This window comes from Eurypyga helias, unplaced genomic scaffold, assembly GCF_000690775.1.
Source record: "Eurypyga helias isolate BGI_N326 unplaced genomic scaffold, ASM69077v1 scaffold4267, whole genome shotgun sequence".
Taxonomy (NCBI): domain Eukaryota; kingdom Metazoa; phylum Chordata; class Aves; order Eurypygiformes; family Eurypygidae; genus Eurypyga; species Eurypyga helias.
The window spans coordinates 64,830-83,860 of record NW_010263602.1 but is presented as its reverse complement, the minus strand read 5'-3'; the positions used below and the strand labels follow the sequence as shown (position 1 = coordinate 83,860).

General features: G+C 40.0%; 1 protein-coding gene across 1 annotated transcript in view; it reads right to left on the bottom strand.

The window, feature by feature from the left end:
- The window catches only part of AK5 (adenylate kinase 5), a 92,228-nt gene that overhangs the window by 9,848 nt on the left and 63,349 nt on the right, over window positions 1-19,031 (bottom strand). The window contains exons 8-12 of the mRNA XM_010156095.1: window positions 17,833-17,875; window positions 16,694-16,738; window positions 8,731-8,894; window positions 7,588-7,704; window positions 3,530-3,718 (exon numbers count right to left, since the gene is read on the bottom strand). Of these exons, the coding sequence (XP_010154397.1) occupies window positions 3,530-3,718; window positions 7,588-7,704; window positions 8,731-8,894; window positions 16,694-16,738; window positions 17,833-17,875 (558 nt within the window). The remainder of the gene's footprint in view (window positions 1-3,529; window positions 3,719-7,587; window positions 7,705-8,730; window positions 8,895-16,693; window positions 16,739-17,832; window positions 17,876-19,031) is intronic.

Below are 19,031 nucleotides of genomic sequence, written 5' to 3'. Positions count from 1 at the left end.
CAGAAGGCGGCAACTAGAGATTCTTTTAGACCTTTCTCCCTCTCTTAAATAGCTTCTCTTCAGATGCTTTGGCTATTGCTTATCTTGGGATCCCAGACTGGATCTGCAAAAAGCACCTTCAGGTAAGACATCGCTTCCCTGCAGCTATTGGATCCCACCAGCTTTGCCTGAGACAGTGCACAAGCCTCTGGTCTGTATTTGCAGAAGGCCCACGGATTATTTTAAAAAATCCCTGAGTGTAGATGAGATCATTTATTTTAGGGAGTCTTCTCATCAACACTTCTAAATTAACTTTGGTGGCTTTGCCTGAAATGGATTAGGAAACGTATACGTAGATCTTTCAGTGAGCAGAATTATCGGGACAGCAGCATCTTAATGGGAGCATTAACATTTTCAGCCAGTGCTGGCCAATGCTGGAGAGTAATAAAACCTACTTAGGAGTGAACAGATTCCCAAAGCTGAAAACATGTGGTGTTATAATTAAAATTAGGAAGAAAAGCATTAAACATGTAAGACTGCCTCTAGGTAAAGTCTCAGTCTTCTGGTATGTGTATGCTTTTGCAAGTGATAAAAAACAAGGGCTGTTGTAGCTTAGCCCCCCCCAAAAACCTGCAGTCAGAAGTACTGCTGATAGTTTTTCTGCTTTCCACCTGAATTTCCTCTCTTCATTCAGAGAACATCCGATGGGCTGCTCATGCCAATGCTTAGCAGCCTGTAAAATATGTTGCTATAAATAAGAAAGTCACCCGTGTCCCGGGAGTTGCAAACTTCCCCTTTACTCTCTGCTTTCTTCAACACAGGCAGCCTGAACATCCTCACGGCTAAAACCGTTTCAAAACTGTGAACCTAAATGCCTATTTCCCACAGAGCTAACAGTTACACATTTTGTGTTACCCAGCTCTTTGTTTCAAAACGGCTGTTCACCGCGTCTTAAATGTTTTTTCTTTGTCTTTATTCTTCAAACCGCTGAGGCAAATAACGCAGAGGTTTGTAAGATGTGCATTTACAGGTTGGAAAGAACGTCAGTGGGTCAGCTAGGCCCACCTCCCGCTCAGAGCAGCCCTGGGCACTGAAAGGATGCCACTGTGCTGGGCACTAGGCTTGAGTTGTGTCATTGACCATGTCGGACTGTACTGTTATCCAGGAAAACTGCCTAGAAAAATCTCCTAAACAAGCACTCCTTCCAGAAAATAATTTACTTGGATTCACAGTATTAAGTGTATTTCCAAAACGGCTTTTTTCCACTACAGAACCGATAGGGAATATCTGGATCAGAACAGCCATTGAAGTCAACCACCCTGTGCCAAAAAATTCTCAGATCTACCTCTCCACTTTGATGGCAGGTGCAAAGCAAACTTTCAAATCAATTCCCACAGCTGTTCCACAACACTTGGTTAAAAAAATCACTTCTCTTACCCATGAACAGTAAAACACTAACATGCTGCTTCTATGAAAACTACATTTCTTCTAATTCTTGCTGTACAAACACCAGGGCTGCAGGCTTCTACCCGAGGCTGGCTGGGAGGACGAGGATAGCTCGGGAGGATTCATTTTAAAAGCCTTCCTCTGCTGGGCATTTTGGCAGGGGTCTCTAAATGCTGATACATAACTGAACATATATTCTTCTGCGTTATAAGGGCTGGGGAGGGGGCATTTCCCTACTTTACTTAAATCCTTAATGGAGTCACATCTTTGATGACAGATGTGTATTTTACCAGTTTGGTAAAAAGCAGATGAGGTGGACACTTCAATACAGAATACCTGTGTTCAAGGAAAACAGAACATGTCTTTCAACCTCACAAGGACATTTTACATGGTAACGTTCATAGAGCTGGTTTTACAGAGCTTTCGTACCCAACGGTTCCACCCAGAAGACGGAAGTACGCCAAACACCCACATACCTCGGAAGCAAGTACAGAGGCTGTACAGACATCGCAGGAAAAACAGTGTGGACACTGTTCAAGCAATGCACGAATATTTTCTAACATGCAAACACACAATGGCAGTTCCCCCAAACACTAATGATGAAAGAGTGCCAAACACATGTCCAGTTCGGACCCACAGGCTAGGCAAGTCCCCGGAGGAGCTCATGAGCTGTGAGCGTTCAGGAGAAGCCTGCGTGTTTCGGCTTTGCTCAGGCTGCGCAGGAGATGGAGCAGAACCTGGCAGCATTAAGGAAGGGTGGGGAGAATCCACACCAGGTGAGATGAGGCAGACCATGAATGCAAAATTGGTGTGAAAGGATTTAGTGCAGTTTCATTCTCTTTGGGGCTGTCGCTTCCCTGACATGTCAAAAAGGGAAACGCCGCGGTAGGCACAGCTCACTGGAGTTAGAGATACAGAGCGCTGTTTTCCTTTGCATCACACGGCCTTGGTGTGTTGTACCTAATTCTTACTTGGACGCATTGTTGTGTGTTGTCCTTAGTTCTTAATTAACGCTGACTAGATCGCTTGTCCAAAGAAATACAAATAAAACCAGATCATCGTTCTTAGGCTTAAAAAAGAAAAGTAACTCGTTTTTTTTTTTTCTGCCACTCTAGAGTTTGTTTTCTGTGCACTCACTGTGGACTAAGCCAAGGACATGAATCAGGGCTCTCCCTTTGAGTATAATTTTTCTCAGGACTATGCCATTTATTCTGTTCTCAGGTCAGGATATGGGTGCATAAATTAGCTGCAGGGTTCTTTTTTGGGAACTCGGCAGAGGAGAAAGGTTTGGGATATGTGATTTACGTGTTCACTACAGCCTCTGGAAAAGAGCTCCCATAGTATTTCCAGAAACTATTATTGGATTCTTTCCCTTTTAGGGCAAGGAGCATCATCAGGACTGGATCTTTCTGTAGCTGAACATAAGAATAGTTTGCCATGACAGAGCAGAGAAATATATTAAAAATTCTATAAACATCCCATGTAAATGAGTTTACAGTTGTGCCAGCATATACATCAGTTAATTGCACTGATGGAATTTTTCTTGCTTCTCTGTAAAGTATTGATTAGAGAATAAAAAGAATGTTTTAAATATCACATCCTCAGCAGGTGTGAACTTAGGTAATTCATTGAAATTAATATAACCATGTTGCTTCTTCCAGCAGAAAGATCTTTCTTGTGTGCAGGTCTGTTTTATTTCAGGATATACACTGTCAATTTTGTAAATTTAACTAGAGGGCTTTGGATTAACATAATCTTTCATACTAACTCTGAAAGCCCTTATAGAGAAATAAATCCTAATACTTAAAGAAAAGCTTTCCAGCATTAATGTTTAATAAGAGATTCTGTACAGATGAAGTAGGGATTCAGGATATGTTCTCAGACTTGGGATAAATCTGTGGCTTTATTCCTTCAGATTGTACAGTGGAACTCAGAAGTTTGTAGAAGACGCAAACAAACCAGGCAAGTGTAAGATGAGAATGAACTGGAAAGTGCAGAAACAAATACAGTTCATAAATTGTGTCATGTTAGTATTTTCCAAATATTGCTCGTATAATGGAAATAAAAAAATCAACAATTTAATTCAAAAGGTCAAGCAAATTACCTTGCATAACTGTGTCTTCCTTTCATAGTAGGCAATCAAAGGTTTTGATGCTTGGTAATAGCTTTCAATTTCTTCCTTGACAGTTTCGGTGTTATCAGACTCCTGACTGCTCTGATTTCTCATCAGAAGGTGATGGCTCATGGTTTCTGCAGAGCAGTCCAGGCAGAACACAAGTTGTGGTTCCCCAATCTGGAGACAAAGTAAAAGAATTATGCGTTCAAACCACTGGCCTGGTAAAACTGATTTTGTTTGGACAACTTAAAAAAAGGAATGCTACTGAAAGAGCCATCAAGGAATTTATTAGCAAATTACCTTTGTATTTGTCTGTGCAAAAATTATGCTTATCAACAGCTCTTATTGTAGCAGCACTTAGAGATCCCAGTATTAGGGATCAAGGCTGTGCTTGACTGGGCTCTACGCATACAGAGAAAAAGAGACAAGATCTGAAAAACTCTGGCTACTTGGACTGAAGATTGGCAGTTTGTACATTATTTGCAGACATTTGATAAAAGCTTGATACAAACATCACTGGACTCATGGAATGCTTGACACAGATATTTTTTTAGCTGTTGCTTTGTGCAATCTGTGAAGAGTATATTTTCATCCAGGGAGTGGTAAAATGTGGCTTAGAATTTCAAGAGGCAATAGAAGGAAATGTCCAAATTAAAGTGTGCCCACTTGAAACGGAAATGAGTAGCAACAGACAGGCTCAGGGACACCATCAAACGCCTGTTATTGGACCAATTCACAGGAATACATCCTGTGAGTTACTTTATGTCACACAGTATTTTATGTCAATATTTGCAATGTAATTCTATGTCATTACTACCCATGGCACAAAGGAAGGATGTGATCTATTTCTCTGCATTTTCAAACTAGTGAGTAATTTCCAATTCTGTAAGAAGCCCACCACTTAGTGCTTTCTGGCTAGCGCCAAACTAGTCGTAAGGGAGAGTCTGCCCTTTTCTATAAACAAAATAAATATGGATTTATTTATTTTTATTCCCAGGCCTTGGAAAAGATAGTAAATAATTGTGTCTATCCACATTTTATAGTAGATATTGCAATACTTTATGGGTGAAACAGAACAGGCAAGAAAGAGCAAAATGTCCCGTGTAATATTTTAGGAGAGCCAAAAGATCTAAACACAAATACTCATCGTTCTTTCTCTGAGATGCTGAAAAATATGCGTGTCATTTAGCATAAATCTTGCAATACACACTGTCAGGGACCCTGCTCAGCACAGCTCCCTCTGACACAAGGTTTTGTCTGAGCAGTATCTGTTGGGCTGGGCCTAGAGGGATGAACTCCACTCTGTGAAGTGAAATAAATGTGTTACAGGATCAGAGAAAGAAAAATAACGTGATAATTTTCCATGCAGTTACGTATTAAATCCTTCAGTGCTGCTCTCAGCCTTTTTCTCATTCCTTCCATTCCTAGCAGGGATTTGGAGATTAGTGCGAAGTCTTGAGAAAAGACAACTATTCCTCGTACTAGTTACCATTAGAAATTCATGCTTTTACCATGGCTACAGCCAAGTCTAAATGACTGATAGATGGAAGCTGCTATTGCTACCTTTGTTGACAGCCTTAAAGGAAGAAACATTCTGAAGATATGTATTTCACATTAGGCCTTCTGCATTTGACTGAGGATCTCTGGATTATGTTGACCTTTCTACTACCTTAATAACTTCATAAGAGACAGTTGAAGCAAAGGGATTATGCTGGACAGTTCAATGACAGGCTTTTATCCATCCATTTCTTCCACACAGCTCAGAAAATCTTAATGCTATTGGCAGCAGCAGTATTGGGTTTTGGGACTAAAAAAGCCAACGAGGCAGTTTTAACAGTGCAAGACAGTTTGAGAAGTTAAAAAAAGATGTGGGCTTAATCAATGATTAAAACAAATGTCCTTTTTGTGTAGTTGGACGAGGATGTTGAAAAGTTATTTCCACCGAGCTCCACATGAGGAATTCCATGGTCTGTTCTGAATTATAGTAGAATAAATGAGGAATGATTCCTTTCATCTTTACAGTCATGTCATCACCTTACGATGAGGATATGAGGGAGTCTACTGACTGTTGGGATCAGATAATAGTGTCTTGTTTGACAGACTGGGTCTGATTTGCTTTTGAAAAATCTATGTGGTTCTCTTAAAAGTTTTAGTGTTGCTATTCTCTACAATTTAAAACATTACAGATGTGTCATTCCTCAGAGTTAAAACCTGCAAAAAGTAAAAGTAATGCCCCTATCAGACATTACAGCAATTTTTGCTACTGTGTTTTTTAAAAATTACTGTTTTCCTGACACAATTTAGCTTAAATAATACATGTTGTGGGGACATCTGCAGGAAGCCAAACAAGTCTAATATACTGGGTCTTTACTCTGTCTTACTGGGTATCTTCCACCTGGTGGTGTGGAACTTATAATTTAATATTGTTTTCTACTCCTCACCTAGCAGAAAGACCAAGCAGGGAACACAGACATGTGCTTTTCTAGAATTATAGCTAGGTAGAAATACAATTATATCACGGGCAACACTAGCTGGAGAATAAGGTAATTCTATTGAGGGCTGTCAAGCTTTTAAGTATAAGCACTGTTCCCGATGTCTTCTAAACAGAACAGCTCTTTGTTAACAATTACAATGCTTTTTACACATCATGTAGATATGCAGCATTATTAATTTGCACTGTGCTGCCATTGAGAAACAAAGCCTGCTCTCCACCTCTTTTCATTCAATTGTAATGTGGGAAGAACTTCTCATTGCCCCTTAGAAAGAACTGCAAAGCGTTACCTCAATAATGACACACATTACAAAAACTTCACAGCCTTACAGAGCAGCAAACAGCCAGCCAAGTTCCCCCTGGGAAAACTGAAGTGGATACATGACAGAACAGGAACGATTTAGCGCATTCAAAATCATCACTTGGGGTCCTTGTGTTTTAATCCAAATGCCAAAGGCAGCTCAAGACTACAGGATCTTTTGCTGCTACAGTGTCTGCAGGAACTGAAAGGGGCTCTGCTAGTGCACTGGATGCTTCAAGACTTGTTTGCCTGGCAATGCCTCAGGTCAGGCCACTCCAATCCCCAAGTCCTACTTTAATGCACACACATAATGTTCATGGGACATAACACATATGCCTGCCTGAAAAGCAGCACTACTCAACTAGTTCCTCATTCCACACAAAATTAAAGAGATTTCCAATGTCTTTGCAATAGTCTGTGGCATTTTAGTAAAGGAACTAATAGATCAGCATTTCTGTGAATGGCTTCTATATCAAATCCTCCTGATTGTTCTTTCAACCAGCTTCTGATGATCTTGCTAGGCTTTTCTGGTAATCAACTAAATAAAGCAGCTAAAGGTTCAGGGAGAAAACAGATGGTTCATTAAAATTTTATTACCTTTCAAATTTGTATAGAACATTTGTGGAGCATAATGTGGCAGAATACATACCTATTTCCCCTAGTTCACCACTTCTTTTCTACTAAACCCTGGCAAATTCATTCATAGGGTTTATACAGAGTATTTTCTGCAGATTGAGAAATGTACAGCTGAGCCTTCTCAGTAGGTCTTAGCACATACTGAGGAGATCAATAACGCTCTGAACTGCTACGCAGTCACTTGCAAAACGCGCTTTTTATGGCTATGCCACCTGTTGCTCATCACAAGAATTTAATCTGTGTTTTTCTGTTTCAAAGTGGCAGCAAGCTTTAGCAGAGCTGGCTCAGTGGTAACTGTGAAGATACATGCTTTCATGAACCTACATCAAATAGTGCTTGGTTAGATTTTCATGAGAAGCATAGCAGCCATCCACTAGAGTTATAAAACTGATTCTAAAAATGGTGCTTTTGACTAAATGTGAATTGTTTATATTAAATACGGGTAAAATCAACCTTTACTTCTCCTGGCATTACAGAGTCTGTGTAGTTTCAGTGACCAGCAGCACAATGCTGTTGGACTGGCCCTTTACACGTCCCTGTTGCAACCCGTTACCAAGGAGCATTAGAAGTACAGTCACATCGTAACAGGAGTTAACAGCATTATGATTATGTGGTCACCTTGCTCTCAAACTCTTCTGCTTCCTTCAGCTCCCGGGGATACCCATCCAACAGGAATCCTTTTGTGTCCCCCAACTTGGAAACCATGGCTTCCTTCAGTAGCTCTAGGACAATACCCTGCATGGGAAAGAATAGGAGTTACTTGGTTAATTAATAAGAAAGATTGACACATTTGTTTCTTAAACTGACTCTAGTCCTACATCCTTGAGAACTGGCCTGTTTCGCTAAAAGCAGGTCCTGTGGATGCAGGTGGTTTTCTTGCCCTGCAGGTAGCAGCACACCCTACTTTTTCTTCTCCCAGGCCCAGCTATGCTACACAAATCTACTGTTGCAACCTACCCCAAAGTGTCCTCTAGATAGCTGGGAATATTTCACAGTTTCAAAACTAACGTTAATGCCTGTGAAACTTTGGAGTACTGCTGCAGCATTTTCCAATCTGATTGCATTTAGCTCTGCCATTGATATAATTATATTACATGGAAAGTGCTAAGAGACCCACCTGACCAAACACACCAAAGAGCAAAGCAATCAAAATCAGGCCTCAGCACAGCTTTTAGTTTCCCCTGAGCAGCACTTCCCAGCGTCTTTCATTAAGAAACACATCCTATGATCTAGCTGCACTTGCTGAAGACCCACCAAGAATTGGGGGTGCTGAGCTGCCATGTAAAAGTCAAGTCCAGCTGAGAACAACACACTCTGCCTTCACAGTCTCCATTAAACTGCAGTCCAGCTACTCTGGGATGTCAGCCAGCTCTGCAGGGAACTGCCGCAGGTATTGTAAATTAGAACAGCTGCCAGGAGGACCAGCTCTGAATCTGAAATGTGAAGCTATCTAATTGACATAAAGTTGCTGTTTCCTGTGCTTATTCCTACATTTTGCAATGCATAGCACAGCATCTGTCGCACTATATTTCATGACTAATTTGTTGCCTGTGTGGGTCTGAAATGTAAAGAAATACTGGCATAGAAAGGGGAAAGAAGTGCCACAGATCTGGCAGTAAGGAAACTTCACCCTCAAGTTGCACATTAATTTTACTTAAATGGGAATCATCAGCTCTAGACTCTTATTTTCACCCTTTTAGACAACCCACCTACCACTGCCTTTGTTTGACCATTAGGACCCCAAATAAAACCGTCACTTACACCAGGCACAGGTTCACCACTTTCCATGATGTCTTTGATCAATTTACTTCTCTCCGACAATGACGATAACTCGTTTTGGAGAAGGTCATCAGTGGACAGGTGAGTAAATCCATATTTCTTGGCTAACTGTTCACACTGGCTACCTTTGCCAGAGCCAGGGCCACCTTTGTAAGGGAAAAATATCTAGAATTAGCGAGGAATAAATGTCTTCCTTTTCTCAAATCACAGCAACGAAGAAAATGGGAGGAAATTGATGTGACTGCCTATTTTGCAATTTTTTTGTGTAAAGACACTCTACACAGTAGAACAAGTCACGTATTCCCCTTCCGATACACGACACTGCTTACTCAAAATTGAGTACCAGTGTTGAAGGAGTCACAACAGTGTGAAATCTCTTGCCTAAGAGGACCTGTTCCTAACAACGCCATTACCATAGAAAGGAAAAAAACAGGACAGACAGCCAGTGGGGAAGGGTATTTGACTGAGCAATGTTCACTGCATCCCTGAAAGGGAAATATTTTTTCCCCCCATTTAGGGAATAGAAAGGTATAGGCAAAGAGACGGTGAAAGCTGCCTCTGTTATGTGGGGGTCACGTAGGTGTACAGTAACTAAAACCTTCTGCACTGTGGTAAAAGCAAGAACAAATTTTCACTGTGCTTGTGCCCTTTGAGCTGGAAAGTTCTCACATGCCAGTATGTCTGTGGATAACTGAGAACCTGGTACTGAAGCTGCTAAATGCTGGTGAAAAGCTCGAGCGTCATGCTGCTCCCTGCAGCTGCGGCACTGCCTTGCTCTCCGTGCCGGCTGCAGGGAAGCGCGAAGTGCTCAGCCATGAAGGGCATATGGAGACCCTGGCATCCCCCCTCTTCTACATCCACTACTGTTCTCAGTCTGGAGCTGGAAAACCATGTCTGAACCAGGCCCAGAGTCAAACAATCAGAGGCATGGAGGGCAGCTTCAACCCACCGGGCACTCAGGTGAAGCTGCTCAAGGGCTTTGTGCACAGGCTGAAGGAAAGGCCCCTGCAGCGGGCCCCCAGCTCGCCACAGCTGCAGCCTGGGTGCTCAAATTCCCCGCGGCCTGCGGGGAGACAGGGAGGGGAAGGGCAGTGACTCAGGTGAATGCTGCAGGTGGGCCTCTCGTGAGAAATGGCACCCCACGCCTCCCTGCTTCGCTCAGTAGGGAGCTGTCACCACCTCAAGACTCCCAAAACTTTGCCTCTCTTGGATGCCTCTCTGTCAAGTGCCCTTTTTCTGGGGCCATGTCAAAGGCTCTGGACACCTCCTTGCTCTGCAGGTGCCGGCATTGCCCTCTCCCACCTTCTCCACGGAGGTTGCTGCTTTTCCTTCCTCGCCCTGAAGGCTGACCCTCTGAAATGCCAAATGCCTTTCCAGGGATGGCTGAGCAGCAGCAGCCACCCCAGTCTAGCTGGAGAAATGAGAAATCCATAGAAATTACTGGAAGCTACTTCTTTGGGATCCCGCTCCTGTGGCTATGACCTGCAGAGCTGCTGGCAGAACTGAGGTGAGCACCCCAGGAGGGCTGAGGCGCGTGGGGAGGGCTGAGGCGCCATGTTGGTGCTGGGGGAGGCCAGGAATGCAGGTTTCCATTGTGACAATATCAGGATTTGGGGAAAAATTTCATGGTGTGTAGCAGCATTTTTACAATCTTTGATGGCTCTGTTGAGAAGGTGTACTGCAGGGGGAGGTAATTATACCCTTGTAGGGAGACAGTGCTCAAAAATCAAAAGAAGATGCAAGGCCAAAATAAAAAACAACTATTTTCAATAAAGTTTTTTAAGAATGTGACTTGTGTATTTATCAGCTGTAAATATGACTACACAGCTCTAATATGTGGACTTAACATGCTATAAAATATACGATTTTTGATTTTGTTTATATTTCCATGAATAAATACAGGAATAACATGTTCACAATAGAGTGAATTTGGCACTGTCTCTTCCTGACTAGAATTTCTTCTAACTTTTGCATTCAGTGTAAGAAATAACTGCTCCAACCACATATTTTCAGAGAAGTTGTAATACTGTGGCTGGGAATAAAAATTGGGTCATAAGGCAGTAGCATCAAAGGAATGGATTTGTCTACTATAACCTGGAGACTTTTATTTCAGCTTCACAAAGATAATTATTTGGCCCATGGTGCGAGAATCACACTTGTGTTACAATTTTAGCTAGAAATATCTTTGTCACCGTCTCATTTTCTTTCCAATGTGGGTTGCATGTTGTTTTTCTATTCCTTTAATAAGAAGAAAATTATTCTTTGGTAAAGGCACCCATTGAAAGAAAACAAGGAATAAATAAGAGTGGCTACAGAGAAATTATAGGCAAATTATCAGTAATTACTCTGTTAAATATCTGTAGTGGCAATTAATTTTATTTCTGAGTTGTTATGGTTTTTTTCAGATTAGTGTGTTTGTGTATGCATGTGCTTGTTTACATATTCTGTCTCCTGGCCTTGAATATACTAACAGTGCAGTAATTTAATCCTATTTATTTGGTGTATACAGAGTATTAGAAAAAAACAGCTATAAAGATTACTTTATTCTGTTTCTTATATAACTGTTTCTCTTCTGAATGTAGAACTGAAACAGAATTTCACAGTGTCTCTCCATATACTAAATAAACTAGAACGCTTTTTAGAAATAACAACACAAGAACAATTTTTAGTTGTTCAGCTAGCAGGTATATATTCAGAAAAGCTGATGTGTTTCTAAAATATGTTTATCTGTTAGAATATTAGAAGTGAATGCTGTCGGAATGAGCCATTATGTAGGGCATACACCAGAATGAACATTACCATGCCTCCAAAGCATTAAAATTGAACATGTTTATTTTTTTTATAGAAGAGTTCCACCAAAGCCGAGATTAAAATGCTGAGCTCTTTAACGAGGAAAAGACATAATTAAATAAGTAATGTGCTGAAAATGGTAATTTTTTATGGCCACTGCTATTAATTTGATATCACTTGATGAGTAGCAAAGCATCCTACTGCTTGACAAATGTATATGACCCACTTTACAAAGTCTTGTGCTTTCTTATCAAGGAAGGACACAGCAGTTCTTGCTTGGCCTTATCTGAGAAGAGGCTGAATGCCCTCAGGGAATTCAGCACTGAGGGTTGAACACATACTTAGCATTTATGACAGTACTAATTTACATGCCTAAAGTTCAAGCATTAACTAATGTCTTGTCTCCTTCTGAAGGCCAGTATTTAATGTGACTGAAAAAGAGCTATTTAAGTGGGAAAGAATGTGAAAGTGCACTTTCTTACTCATTAGATACTTCCTTATGGCTCAGGGTGTATACTCATAGGACCACTACATAAGCAGATTTAACAGCAAATTAACCTTGCGGTCATGAGGCTTATTATCAATTTGTGGTGTTGCAAAACTTGCATTTCGCTCTTCTTACAGGCTCTCTTTATTAAATCTGTGCATCTTTCTACAAAAATGAGAAAAAATTAATAATTTAATTGAATAAAGTTGAGAAGGAACAACAGCTGTATATTACATATAACAAAAACTGTCACAAAGATATTTTCAGTTAAGAAGCCTTCACTGCAACTTCTGATGCTACTTGTCAGGCAGAAAAAACTTGAGATATTGGAAAAGGTAGTGAAGTTTTCCCAGTGGCTCAATTGTTAGGAGGAGGAAAGTATGTCCCCGCTTTTGTTGTGAAGGCGTGAGATTGTTTGTGAGCACTGTCATTTTTTCTGTATGCTGTCATCTCTGCCTACATATGCTTTGGAAAAAAAAAACTGTGTTAACCAGTGACACTGATTCATAGCAACTTGTTATTCAGATGAAACATGTTGTCTTCAGATTTTCATATATGACATGAAGATAAAGAGTTAAAGCCTAGAAAATAGCCAGAGGAACTATGAGTATGGTGTGACCTGTAGGAGCAGGCAGAAGAGCTACCAGCAGCCCTTCAGTGTTAGCAGGCTTTTGTATTATGCTCATTCTGCTAACTACAGCAACTCTGGCTTTAAAACTCATTCATTAACTGAATAAAAAGTTGCAGATGCAGAAGTTAAGCACATTGTATCAGTCAGATTGTTCTTGGAAACTGAATCCTCTGTGCTTTTCTGATATGAACAGTAAGCAGGTATCTGGAGCCAGGGTACTAGACAGCAAGTTCTGCATATTGCTTTTCTGAGGCCAGGCTGGATTAAAAGGCTTATGCCCTCCCTTAGCACAGTTTTCCCTTCCATTATGTTGATTCAGCTGCCTGTGAAACTGTGTAAGGGGATCTTCTGGTAAATAACTTTCTGGCAGCGCTGCTGACTTTGGTCACCTTTCCCCATTTAATTATTGCATGCAGAAATGCTTCACAGAGAACACTACAGGGAGAGGAAAAGAGTGGTCTCGGTGGGTAGGGAGAAACGACAACTGCCCAAGCAGCACTGCTGAATGTTTAACTGCAGTCTGCCCCAGATCAGGGTTTAAGAAACCGAGTCTCTTCCACCTGCTCTCCCTCATGCCCCAGTCCCCTCCAGACTAGGAAAGCCTGCCAGCCTAGGCATGGGATTCAAATGTACTGGTCTGGCCTCGAGCACAACATCACAAGCGGATGAATTAATGATGCTGGAGGGAGCTGGGACTGCCGCTGGGAGTGAGCAGGGACAGGAACAAGCAATGCGAGCAGTGCATGGACCAGCTTTGCCACTAGAATTATTAATAAAGCGGAAGTGTCATACAGACAGACCGGGAGGTCTCTACTGTAAACTTGCCAAATCTTATGAGTTCATCGTATACCAAAATACTATGAAAATTCACATAAAGTGCCAGCAGCAGGATTTACAAGCGAGTTCCATCATTCATTTTAAAATGTTTCAATTTCTAGACCTTGTTTTCATGAATATCATCCCTCTAGCATGGAAAAGTGCTTGCAAGGGAAACCTAGCTGCACGACAGAGCCTCAGAAGTCAGAATTGAAATAAAAATAATGCCAGTCAAGCTATCCTTATGTTCAAGGTATGATTTTGGAGGACTTAATCAGTTTGGCAATTCTATCAATGTTATTTGCATTATTTACACAAATAAAAATAAGACAGCTTCAGCATGTGGCATTTGAAGGCTTCTCAATAGCACCTCATCTGTTGTTCACATATGATTTTAGTCTGAGTGAAACCATATAGGAATTATGCTGTTATTTAAAAACAACAACGAAGATCCCTCAAGACTTTTTTTTTCTCTCTGAATGATGATTTTAATAAGAAAACACCCTGGAGTACCTATTGGCAGAATGATATGTCCTGGGGTATCACTGAGTTTTCATCCCTCTTAAGGAAAACATGGAGTTCATTTCATGGAAAGTCAGAGAAAGCAACTTTCATCAGCTTCTGGAGTTAGCATGTGGACTGACTGGGGTTTTAATTATCAGTACTGCTCATCCTATGCCTGTCTGATTGTAGAAGGAGCTGTAATACAGGTAGAATAATTTAGGCTGGAAGGGGCCTCATCTGGTAATTTTAAGTTAGATCAAGTCATTCAAGGTCTGACATACCTTGGACAAATAGAGTTTTGGGGTTTGTGGTTTTGTTTGGATTGTTTTTGTAAGCACCAGAAGTTAGTGTCTCCAGCTGATAATGTTTTACCTGCAAATGCAGGTGGTGATAGGATCTTCAGAAAGTCAGCTGGTCTTATTGACAGGGAGCTTAAACCATCATCAGCTTTGGTTCATCAGCAAGAATATGACAAGGGCTCTGCAGAGGAAATTGGTTATGTTTACTAAGTTTTAAACATTACATTTAAGAACCAGTGGGGAGTTTGTCTCTGATCCAAAGAGCACTGTTTCCTGAAAATTTTCTGCTTTGGTTTCAGGCTCAACCAAAGCCAATGGTGGCAATGTTCTATGAAACTCCTGTGAAGGAGAGGGAGGGATAATGCTCCCAGCAGCTTTCTTATGTATGACAATTTTCTGGATATGGTAGAATATCACGTTCGTTAAAAATAACAAGATCATACATTTGTTGATTGTATGTTGTTGTGGTGTGTTGTGGTTAAGATTTTACTTTTCAGCTTGCTCAGATGAAAAAGGCTTTTTTGGTTGGTGGGGTTTTTGTTGCAGGTTACGGTTTTGGTGGGTTTTTTGGTGGTTTTTTTTTAAGTACCTGGCCATAAATACATAAATTTCAAATTATGTATTGAGCATCCCCCCAATTTAACTTTGCATCTGTTTAATATTTTTTCTTCTCTTGAATTTTACTTTACAGGCCAATTTAACTTTTTGGTTTTTTTCTTCTGTTATTACGCTGTTGTTATCCTCCATATTTTTGTCTTGCTGGTTCTATGTCTCTGCTGTCAGGATGAAACATCGACATCATTGCTTAATTACTCTGAGTTGACTGTTATTCCAATTAATTCCTACATTACCTCTAATGTAAATCTTTGCTAATTAGATGATTGTTTTTCTTTCTCTTTTTGGACAATTTTCAAGGGAAATTATTGGGGGAGGGAACTGCTTGCTTTTTTCTCTTTGTCTTGTAAACAGTATCTCAATTTGTCAGCTATGGCAGAAGGTGTATTTACTTCAATTAGTTTGTAAACTACTTCAAGTGCTTATATTTAGCACTCCTAGTTTTAAAACATCTTTGTAAGCATCTTATTATTTCCTCATGAATACACCTGTGTAATGAGTAAACATTCCTAATGACAGCTGAGACTGAGACAGTTATTCCTGTTCAAATATCTACAGCAGCATGCTTCAGCCCATCTTGTCTGCGTTCTTTCTCGTCGGGGCATCATGGGCTAAACACTTCCAGTGCTGTGCACTGCAATGGAGCCACTCAGAATTTGTGATCCCCTTTGGGTTTTGTTTTGTGGTTTTTTGGGGGTTGTTTTTTTTTTTTTTAACATAGAATTTTCTTCTGTTTCTAGAAAGTCTGAGATGGATGTAAAAAAAGCAATAAATAGGGAAAAGGTGTGTTTTCAGTTCTAAACTGGAAGATGGCTAGTAGAAAGCCTATAAAATATTATAAATGAAAATCAGAAACTGATTTTTGAAAAAGCAGTTCAGAGGTGATTGAAAAATATGCCATACAGTTTTGAAGGCAGAATTCCTTGAGCATCTTCATTTTTTTGTGTGTGTGGTTGTACAAACCCAAACATAATTTTCCAATAAGGTATGTGAGACAAAGAGAATGAAAACTTGTCGCTAGCCAAGAGCAGGAAGATGTAGTTCAGTAAGCACGAAACTGCAGTTTGCTTGAAGACTGAAAATTGTGTTATACATCTTTTGCTGAACAAAAGTCTCCAATGAACTCTTCAGTCACCTAATTTCACTTTTTCAAGCACATAATATCCACCATAGATTTACAATAAATTGAGTCAAGTTTTGTTTGGTATAAGATAGGGTGAGATATAATTCCAACACATAAACATGCTATCTTTTCACAAAATCCTTAGATTGGAAGGAACCTTTTGGGATCATCTAGTCAAACACCTCTGTTACAGCAGGGTCAGCTAAAAGCAGGTTGTTCAGACTCTTCAGTCTCTCTGGGCAACCTGTTCTGTGTTTGACCACCGTCACAATAAATCAGTGTTTTCTTGTATTCAGGTGGCCTTTCATGTGTTTTAAGTTGTATCTTTTTTTCTCTTGTCCTGTCACTGGGCAATACTGAGAAGATTATGGCTCCCTCATCTTTCTTCCTTCCCATCAGGTATTTATATGTATTGATAAGATCCCCTGGAGCATTCTCTTCTACAGGGTGAAGAGTCTGTGCTCTGAGCTTTACACAACTGTCCTTAGCATGGTCAGACCCACATTACCAACTTGGTATTAAATCCAAACTCCCTTTCAAAAGACTAAACCACCACTGCAGTGTAAATACTCTAAACCTAACTGTTCTACTAAACTTTAAAAGAAATCATGTGCTTATAGTCAAAACTCTGTAACATGGGGATTTTCAAATCTAGCAGTTAAATGAGGAATTGTACTTACCAACTACAAAAATTATGTTTGATTTCCTCAGGTCTTCTGAAAAGTCTAAAATGAAAATAAAATTTCTTTAGTTGGCAAGAGCTAATAATTTTGATCTTAGCTACTTTCCACACTGAATTGTGTAACATTCATGCAAGGTGGTATGATTTTACTAGATTTACCTTCTACTACAATGCTCCATGTTCCAAAAGGAACTATTATCCACAAGCCTATTTATCTCATGATTTTGTAGTCATCACTGCAGATAGGATAAAAATTTTACCTGAAAATCAGAGCTTGCACATACCCATCAGCTCTTTTAAAAAAAAGAAAAAGAAAACCACACCCAAAAAACGCTGACGCATCTTGATGTAATAACTTGCTGCCTGGGCCGCTGCATTTTTCCCTTCATAATTGCTATAGAAGTTTGTCCACATCCCATTCAGATTTTATATTCAGTGCACTACATCTGAGATGTAGTTGCAGATACCCCTGGGCCTCAGGTTCAGCCAAATAATAGTCATCTTAAATGAAATCCAGGTATTAATCTCATTTCAGCACCAAAACCACTGTATGTACTACAGCTTTGCCTTTTACTGAAACTGTGTTTTTTTTAAAAAAGATCCTTCTAGTCTGTATAATATAATCAGTCATTGGCCTGCTTATACCAGTACAGAAAGTGATCTTGCACCATCTGAGCCTGCCGGAGTTTTTTTATATCTTGACATAATCACTTACAAGACACATTGATTTAGCACGTACAATTTTGTTTATTTATTATGATGTGGCATGTACATGTCTTGCATAATATCATTAACCATAAAAGGTTTTGATTAATCCTTTCACTCCTCTGAGGCTCTTAGCAGCTCATACTTTCCATCACGTTTCTCATAACTGCCAATTTGTGAAACCACCTATGATATCTGATGCCAATTAACAATAATATTTTCTAGCAATTTTGGATCCACTGGCCTGAAGAGTGTAGAAATGTCTTTTACAAGTTTTAATTTACCTTCAGAGAGAATTCATATGATAAAATCCTTTGAGGCACAACTCACAATAACCTGAATTCATGTTACTTTCTAAGTAACTATTGAAATAGAATGGGAAATCAAAGGTTTCAAAATTAAATGGCAAATGATACTGAAAAAGAAACTCACCTCCTGTGCTCTCATAACCGGAAAAACTTGACTGATCCTCCTCCTGTTAATTGAGCAATTGACAAATTGAAATGGATGTTCTGCATAGTTGGCATTTCTTCCTACATCTGCTTGTATGTATATCTTCATATTCTAACCCCTCCATTCTATTCTATGTTGAGATATGGTTAAAAATGTCACACAAATGCTGTTAGTACTGTTTCAGTTGATGAAATGTGAGCATGGAGAAGACATGCTTGAGATGAATAACTGACCCTGCACTGTTTTTTCAGTGCCCAACTGCACAGTTCCAGCGTAATATATAAGCAACCAGTGTGTGTGCTGACTTGCTTCCAAAGTAAACATGGTATGATAAGCTGTTAGTGGTGGGACAGCAATATGGGAGTAAGTTCTACATGTGAGCTATGACATAAAGATGAAATTAGTCTTTGGTCTAAAACAACTTGAATGTGTTCATCTGGAATGCAACACAAGCTACAAGTTGTTACAGAGGCTGCTGAACTACAAAGGGAGATTACACCAGGGAAATAGGAAACTTGGCATGTGCTTTTTCCTGATACTTGGCCACTTAGAATTGTTTTGTCAGGCTCTGTACAGTACAACCAATGAGAAATTAAAAATAATGGCCATCAAGAGTGTCAGAGTGGGAATTCTTTGCTGTTCTTACAAATCAGATTTGTGTACGTGCTGGACATAGCCTAGGTTATGTAGTGTCAATGTACTCACACCATCAGTGCTTTAGTCTATAAAATATCAGTAATAGCATTGACAGTAACATGTCCTATTACATCATCAGTGTGTAATATCACCATGGAATACAGTATGCTAGTCCTCTCAAAATAGCATAAGGTTATCAAGCTGCAGTTTCTCACAGTTCTGCTTCAATATGCTTTCAGAAATAGCCACTCCTAGAAATGTGCATACCTGCAAGAGCAGATAAAGTGAAACAAGCAGCATGATGAATAGAACTGGTAAATTACAGGCCACTGTAATTTGCTAAGGGTCTTGTACTACCCTTGCAGGTTTCTCCTTGTGTTCCCATTATCACCAAGACAGAAATACCCTTCATCAGGTTGGAGTACCATTATATTGGCTACACAGAACATTTTCATTTTTTGTTTTACAGTAATTCCCAGTCTGTTACACTGCAGCAGGAGTACTGCCATCTTACCAAAAAAAAAAAAAAAAAAAAAAAAAAG